At 44.4% G+C, this 8,946-nt stretch overlaps 1 protein-coding gene across 5 annotated transcripts in view; it reads right to left on the minus strand.

Moving 5' to 3' along the window:
- arvcfb (ARVCF delta catenin family member b) overlaps positions 1–8,946 on the minus strand; it is a gene marked incomplete at its 5' end in the record, with an annotated part of 301,150 nt that overhangs the window by 9,612 nt on the left and 282,592 nt on the right. For all 5 annotated transcript variants that reach the window (XM_080432834.1, XM_080432831.1, XM_080432832.1 and 2 more), the window contains 5 exons: positions 195–282; positions 504–615; positions 1,738–1,930; positions 2,238–2,388; positions 5,443–5,570. In XM_080432834.1, coding sequence (XP_080288960.1) covers positions 195–282; positions 504–615; positions 1,738–1,930; positions 2,238–2,388; positions 5,443–5,570 — 672 coding nt within the window. The remainder of the gene's footprint in view (positions 1–194; positions 283–503; positions 616–1,737; positions 1,931–2,237; positions 2,389–5,442; positions 5,571–8,946) is intronic.

Below are 8,946 nucleotides of genomic sequence, written 5' to 3' on the forward strand. Positions count from 1 at the left end.
TGATCCTACTGTAGCATATAAAACAAAATAATATGCCAATACTATTTGACACACACACGCACACGCACACGCACACACACACACACACACACACACACACACACACACACACACACACACACACACACACACAGCCCTGGTGTCATCAAGAGAGGACTCTGAGTATCCAAGCTCACTTGCTGCGGCTGACTGACCTTGATTCTTCTCCATCAGGGGCAGAGTTGTGTCATCATAGCCTGGCTTGCCATTCTTAGTTGCTTTAGGTGTGGTTGTTGCTGTGGGCTAAAAGGAGAGAGCAGTGAGAGAGCAGTGAGAAAGCAGTTAGCTGTGTGTCCTTATTCCCTTTCCTGTTGAATCAGTTACCTGTCACAGTAGGGTATACACTTTCCAATTTGGTATGCTACTTTACATAAGAGTGTAAATGAAATACCTGAAATGAAGGAACGCATGTTAATGTAGTTGTGTGACTGCTGTATGAATGTTTCTACGTGGTGGTACAGTACCTGGAAGTGGCTCTTGTTCCATCCCTCCTTGGTTAGGGCGTTCCTTAAGTCTTTGTAGCTCCACACTGTTTGCAACACATGGGATGCAGCCTTTGTTTCACGTGCCGATTGGCTGAGAGAGGAGAAAGAGAGACACATCAAGAAACACCATGAAGGAAGTATGGAAGGTAAATAAACGAAAGAATAACCAGAGCAATTAAACTCTGAGCCTCTGAAAGTGACAGTTGGCTGGCTGGCAGTAATAGCTAGCCGGTTCCCACTCCAATCAATCTCTTTATTCTAACGACATGGAATCCCTGGAGTGGCCCTGGGGTCTGTCTTTTAATTCACAGCCAGACAAACACACATTTCCTTTCATTAGCTACCTCTGAGCCACTGGTGTTAATTACACGCGGGAGCGCTCTCACTTCAAAAAGGGAAGCCAATCTTGAAAAGGGCAAGGGAAAACACAGCGATTGGTCTTAACTGAAGTATGTTTATTCATGCCAGCGAAAGCTGCTCTTCATATGATCAATAGTTTTGATGCCGAAGGATGGAGCTTTTGAAGAGTGCTCTTGATCTTAAATTATAACTAAAATGAGGCACACCCGTCATAGCATGGTCACACGGCACCATATGCAAAAGTTGTGAAAACATATAACGGATCAGCGCATGCTGCATTTAAAGGCACCGTGTAATGTTTACCTAACGTCAAACTATCTTGTAAAGCAGCTTAAATTAGGATTTTTTACTGTGTAGTGTAAGCACCTGCTGCAGTGGTTAAGATTGCCTGCCCATGTCAGTTTTAACAGCCTAAATGAACAGGTGGTGGGCTGTGAAGGCATGCGTAAGCTGGGCCATTAAATGTGTTCCATGCATGTTTAATATATAGGGGCTAATTGCATTCAAGATTTAAAAAATAATCAAGTTAAATGGCTGTGATACAGTATAATGTTTGTGATGCGATTTGGTCGACCGATATGATTCCATATATTAATGTAATCTCTGTTTTGATGCCAGCTAACACGCTAAAATCGACATGAAGACACTTTCACAAGCCACTTTATTCAGTGGTCCACTAAACATACCGCACAATGAGTGCTCAAGCATTAGCCTACTGTATATAATTAATCATTCATTCTTCTCTTACCCTAAGCTCTTCAACACACTAGATAAAACTTGACTGATAGAGCTCTGATAGAGTTATGCCATCTGACAACATCTCAGTACCTTTCATCTCTGGCCCCCTTCCTACCTGGTTCTGTTGATAGCCACCAGCTTCTCGATGGCTTGGGCCTGGATGAGGGAGCGAGCGTTCTCGGAGCTGTCAGTGACGATCTCATGGATGGTGTTGAGGATAGCTACCACCGTGTCCTCCTCCAGGTTCTTGGCCGGCCGCTGCTGACCGCTGGGTAGATTAGTCACCAAGTCCCTCATGGCATAACTCCCTGTGCATGTCGAATGAAAAACAATTTGTCTTCCATTATTCTTACATTGGTCGCAAGTAGTGGATAACAGCAGACTTCAGCTACATTTCTAAGATGAAAATGTCAATGTGATTAATAATGGCTCCTACTGTTGTTTTAAACCATTAGCAAAGTGTGTCTTATGTGTGGAGTATTATAAAGTATCATTGCATACATAATGTGATGTAGTTCACTGAATATTCATAGTAGGAAAAGAACAAAAGCAACATTAGGCATTAGAGAAGATGACAGGCAGTGTGTTCTTCAGTGCATTCACTGTTGGTCGTACCAATCAGGTCTTTGTTGCGGCGATCAATTGAGAGGTTGCGCAGTGCGATGGCCACAGCCCGGACCACCTTGTCAGAGTCAGAGCGCAGCAGCTCCACCAGAATGGGGAGACCCTTCTCCTTACGCACTGTGGCACGAATGTAGTTGGACCACTGAAAGAGCCAAAGGGAGGTCATAACATGTCATTTAAGGCATCTGTGGATGACCACAGTGGCTCAGATGGTCACCTACACAACAATTCACAGCCCTGCTGTGTTGGGATCTAATTCTGACTTTCTCCTTTCTCCTAATCTCGTGTTTTTTGACGTGCACACTAAGCTTTTAATGAGGTATCCAAAGAGCACAGTGTACGTTTCTGTCTGGGCAGTAGGGGCTTTCAGTCTCGTGGCACTGGTGACAGCCCACTAGATCACACGCTTACATGGTCTGTGATTATTTCAATGCACTAACTGGCAATACCATGCTTCATCACTCATCCTGTACTTTTGACCACTAAGCAGCTCAACTGGACCAATTAGATGTGAAGTTGAGATGTTGAGATGTGATGTGTAGTACGGAATTGTTCCACATGCAAAGCTGTTGAGGGATATTAAAGTGGTGAGGCAGCGTCTCCACAAGAGATTAACATTATTAAATGGAGTGACACACACACACACATGAATCTTGTTGCTCATTGACTCGTTGTTGCTCCTTGACTCGTTGCTTTAATAAAGTAATACTACAGGTTGCTACACTGGAAAATATAATTATTACATTATTATTACTACATTAATGCAGTTATTTGTACAATGTTACACCCAACTCTGCCAGACATGCATGCGCGTGTTCTCTGAGATGGGCACACACAAACACACATAGAAATACAGTCAGTGTATATGTTACAGTATGATTGGAGAACCAGTACGATTGAAGAAAGCGCACTCGTTTTTACCACCCACCCAGCACTAGAGGGAGCCACAAGCCAGGCTTGTGCGCAAACATATATGGCCACACACACACACACACACACACACACACACACACACACACACACACACACACACACACACAAGCGCACACACACGCGCACGCGCTCATGCTTTTTTTGGTTTATTGAAAGCAGGACTGTTTAGATACTTTTATTGTGTTCTGGCTTTTGTTTTACTTTCTCCCTGACACACACACACACACACACACACACACACACACACACACACACACACACAGTGATCCATGAAAAGAACTATTCTGTCCCTATCGGTTTACAACTCAAACGGCGCTGAGTCGTCTAGTAGAGCATCGGCCGGTCAGCCCTCGCGCCTGGAGGCGCGAGGGCGCGCTTCCTCGGCCTCAAGCTCTACTAGACGGCGCGCCTCCGTCATGGACAAGCGTGTGCGTGTGAACGCGTGTTCAGCGTTCCCCTCATAGATATTATGGTTCCCCTAGCGTAGTGTCCTGGTTGCTATGTGGGGGGGAACAACAAAAGACAGGTCTGCGTCGGCGCATCAAAGCCCTGCCTCTCCGCGTTCTCCTTCTCCTCCTCGGAGGAGGAGGAGAAGGAGAGAAGGAGGACGGTTTATTACGCGAGGAGGAGGAGGAGGAGGCTCCTCTTCCTCGCGAGCCTCGCGTAATAAACCCCCGCCTCGCAGCGCCGCGTCCTCCTTCTCCTCCTCGCGAGCCTCGCTAATAAACCCTGTCTCGAAAAGCCCCGCCTCGCCCCGAAGGAGCCCCGTGCCTAAAAACGAGCGCTCTGTCTTCAATCGTACTGGTTCTCCAAACGTACTGTGACATATACACTATCATAAGACAGCATGGGTGCCAAATAACAGCGGCTCTATGGGCTTCCCTCAAATCCAAAATATCACTCAGCAGGGCCCTTAATGGACAAGTGATGTAATTTGTTTCAGTTTAAACATCAATGAATTCTTCCTCACAATTTTTGGTGATGCAATACATTAAGCGTGTCTTTGACATGAAAGCCCTTCTTCGCCAAGTAATGGTACCCCCTGAGATGTAATTAGCAATGGGACATGCAACAGCTCAACCAGTAGGTGGCAGCAGATTGCCGTGGAAAACAAGGTTGACCAGGCCCAGTGGCTAAGAAGCAAAAGGCGGCAAAGAATAAGGAAGATTTCAAGCAAACCCCAGGCATCCTCAAAGGCAGAAATGAGCGGCTATGTCCAACTCCATGATGCAATAGTGTGAAGGAGTAGACCAGACCTACATGCGCCCTGGCATTATAACTAGCTTTCATCAAGAAAAAAGACATCACAGAGTAAAAGAGTCCAATAATCACTCAAAAACTCAATGAATGCGAGATTAATTGCTGGCCTTTCGAATTAATTGCATACATATGGCCTTGGTGTAAAGAATACAATACAGAGCAAGACAAAGTATGATACAAAGAATCAAGAACGACGAAATGTCAGAGCATTGCTGACACTGAGGAGTGCAAAGTGACTAAATGATATGTCTATAATATATAATGTGATGCTTGTGCTAGCGCTGGCATGCTAGTGGTCCTCAAGGGCTTCAAATGCAGCCGAAAACATAGAAGCTTAAGTGACCATTCCTGGCCTACGTGCGATGCAAAAATGTGCACCTAACAAATATTGTTCCGCACTAATAATTCACAGCTGCCTGCAGCCAAATGCATTCTCTCTGGCTCTAATTGGAATAAATGGATATAGAGTTTCAGGTTAATTTTCCAAAATAAACAATGTGTTCATTTTATACCTAACCTTTATTTAATCAAGGTATACCAAAAATAAATAATAAAGGAAAAAGAAAAGGGTTGAAAAATATCCACGCAAGACACCTGCAGGGTCAAATATAAATATTGCAGGTGTAGTACACAATTGAAAATGTATTGTATTGTTTACAAAACAAATTAAAACTAACTAAAATCATAGAGAAAATGGCCTTAGTTTTTGTCTTTGTCAGTATCCAATGTTTATCTTAAGACAGAGAAAAATAGGCGATCTACAAGCTCACAATGCGACGTGAGCTTGTAGGTCGGCTATTTTCACCATTTGTTCTGCACTTTTCGAATCTCGCCCCCGACTACCCCATAAAACCAAGACTTTTCACAAACAACTAAACTAAACTAGCTAACCTGCTTTAGAAACAAATTAAAACGGACTAAAATTGAAAACATGAAGTCAAAAATGAAATAGAAATTGTACTAATAATAACGTTGCCAGCCACCCACTGGCCCCTGAACTCACTGTCCACTGTCCAGCGCTGAGGTTCTGCAGGGCTCCGGCAGCGGCCTCCAGGGTGTTGTAGTTCTGGCTTTCTGTCAGCAGTGACAGGTAGAGACGCACCACCTCTGGTTGATACAGCAGCTCAAAGCCTACAGGGAGACAAGATACGCAATCACACACACACACACACACGCACACAGACACACACACAAAACACACACTGTTAGGCCCACTGAGAGAGATAGACAGGCCAATTAGAGCCTGTGAAGCTAGTGCCAGTAACTGGAGATTATCTCAACCCATGGGGAGAGTGAGTGTGTTGTCTGGGACATGAGGAAAGGTTCGACTTTTGCCATCTGCACCATGTGCTCCCACACAGCGCTGATTTTTTAAAAACAGAATGTGGGTTCAATTTCATTTTCATGTAAGTAGACAGAGGTAGTGGACAACAGACAGAGAGATAGAATGGTGATTGATGACTAGGGATCATTTTTTATAAACAAATGCAGCATTCCACTAGAAACAGAACATCTGGACAGGAGGTTTATCTAGCTGGCCCTATAAGGTATTCCCCAACTGTCAGTCATTACACTTCTCTCAGATGTACACGTAATTAGATTATCAGTTATCAGATAGCCACAGCAAAGGGTAGAACGGAGAAAGGGAATGAGGAAGAAAGACAGACAGAGAGAGAGAGAGAGAGAGAGAAACAAAGACGAATCAACACAAATTCATTTATTGAGTCTGTGTTACAAGACGAGTTCAATACAAACTGCTTTACACGGCAGTAAAACGACACAAACAATCCAAGGAGACAAACATTTCAATTAAGACAGAGAGGAAAACACAAAACGAATCGAAATGTTAAGACGCGGGCTCCCCTCACATCGCTGAAGGTCATCTGCAAAGCCCGTGCTTTCACCTCTCTGGAGAGAATCGCTGCTCACGTTCTACACAGCATAATGCTGCTCTCAGCCCACTGCTCTCAGAGAAATCTCTGTGGATTTCTTTGGCTTGAACAAAACTATTGCATTCGTATTTCAGTGCTTCTGCAAGCACACTGTGACACTGAGATCCACAATCTATTTGGCCATATAAAAGCTCTGTTCATATACTACAATCTTCATGTGTTTGTTCAAGACTTAAGCCTTAGCGGCCCTATTCTGGGGGGCAAATATTTGGTGAAAATAGCAGATCTACAAGCTCACAATGTATTGCATCACAACGTGTTGTGAGCTTGTAGATCGGCTATTTTCAGCAAAGAGATTTTGGTGTACAGGGAAATACTAGCAGGCCTAGAATAGACCTCTGGGGCACCCCAGCCAAGTATATAGGGTTAAAGTGGCTAACGCTGAAAATACGATATTTATATTCAATAGTAAATAAAATAGTTTCATGCTAATGTAGAAATATCACTGACAGACAATCATTCAACAGCATTTACAAGGATACATGTAAAAGTCACAGCCAGCTTTCACAGATTTTCATTCAACATGTAGTCAGCAGGCAAATGGAACATCAACTGTAACACCAGCCTGATCTCCAGAGATTACCGTAACATTGCACGGAACGAGTGCACTTCATTCCGTGGATAGTCGCCTAGAAACCCCGAAATTGCGTGCATATGTACGGCGAGTCCCACGGTGGGCGTAACCAGTCGCAACCCGGAAAAACCCGGAAGCAGAGCAGTCCCCACAACAAAATTTACGATTCTGTGCCTATCGGTACATAACTCAAACGGCGCTGAGTAGGCACAGGCGAACGTCACACCGTTCAGGACGGCAACTCGGTCGCCTTAGCTCCCTCGGTGGTCCTTCACGGGGTGACAGTTCGCCTGTGACTGCGCGCCTCCGAAATGGTTTTGTCACAAAGGGAGCGCCGTACATATGCACGCAATTTGGGGGTTTCGAGGCGGCTATCCACGGAATGAAGTGCACTCGTTCCGTGCAATGTTACGGTAATCTCTGGAGATCGGGTTGGTAACACAATGTACTGTTAACAGCTCAGTCAATTTTTTTTTTTTAAGAAATCCGGAGAGACAACGATGTTTCAACAACAGGGGACACTGTTATACAGTCATGGGTTCAGCTGGGCAGGTGCTGTTGAGGTGTAGCTGAAATGTGGCTACCAAAAGCTAATTTTTTCTTTCTGAAACAGCACACAATCTCAGATCATCCTCATCCTCTAGGATCAAACTAAAGAACCACTTGATCTTCCCATGCTATCTGAAGATTGCATTTACAAAGCTAGAGAAACCTTGTATCATGAGACAGAGATACAGTGAACAATGAACATAAAGGAGACACAATAATTTGATGGATGCATGGTCTATGGTTCATGGAAGTACATTCAAATAAAATATATTGCATAAAGAAGTACGTACGCTTGAGAGAACCTTGAGGAAAGGATGAAAGGAATAAACAGAAAACCAGTCTGTGTGTGTGTGTGTGTGTGTGTGTGTGTGTGTGTGTGTGTGTGTGTGTGCGTGTGCGTGTGCGCGTGTGTGTGTGTGTGTGTGTGTGTGCGTGCGTGCGTGCGTGCGTGCGCGCGCGCGTGTGTCCCTTTATGCCCATGTACAGTAGGTATATACAGGCAGTTCCCTAACATCATCATCAATATGACGTCATACTACTGACAACAGGTACTGAATGTCATAGTACATAGTACCTGCTGACAACAGGTACTGCATTAGTACAGTACATTTCAGGAATCAGGAAATCAGTCAAATGTTAATGTCACTATAAATGATCAGCTAGCTGGTCATTAAAAAAGGCAATAAACTTTAAAGTAGCATCAAATCAGCCCACTAATTCTTGCGTGACCATGCATAAATGTGTTCTTTGTTGCCTGAATAACTGTATTCCCTGTTCTATTCAAAATTGCAAGCTCAATTATTGTGAGGATTGGTTGAATGAGGGGACGGACGAGGGACATTTCAAGGTCAAGGTTTACCTCTTTGTTAAACTGTGAGAATAAACAGGACGTAGACTGTAGGAAGAAAACAGATTCTCAAGATGTAACCATGGATGAGGAGACTGATCAACATCTGTCTGCCGGAAGCACTAAAAACGTTGAGCTGCCGTTCGTGTCTCTAAATCTGCACCTCAGCCCCATAATTTGCAGACAGCGGAAGCTTGGATTGGCTGCACTTTGCTGGTGATTACCAGATTCAGGCACTCCAACATACTTATTTACACTCCAAACCCCCAGAGTTTGTCGCTCTGGAGTTTCCCTCCAAAAACCATGTAAGCCTATTTCTGTGTGAGTGCGCGTGTGTGTGTGTGTGCGTGTGTGTGTGTCTGTGTGTGTGTGTGTGTGTGTGTATGTGTGTGTGTGTGTGTGAACGAGGTAGGTTGCCAAGTTTGGGAGCAGCATGGTGCTCAGCGCTCACTGAGAATTCTCGAGATATACGAACAGTATCAGAATCCGTGAGTCAGTGCAGCACAAAGAAGAAGGTTGTTTTGTATTAAATACAGGACTGTTGTTCTCCAGGCTAAGGCGTACGCAGAACACCAGCGGTCTGCA

The sequence above is a fragment of the Gymnoscopelus braueri genome (assembly GCF_963280865.1).
Source record: "Gymnoscopelus braueri genome assembly, chromosome: 7".
Taxonomy (NCBI): domain Eukaryota; kingdom Metazoa; phylum Chordata; class Actinopteri; order Myctophiformes; family Myctophidae; genus Gymnoscopelus; species Gymnoscopelus braueri.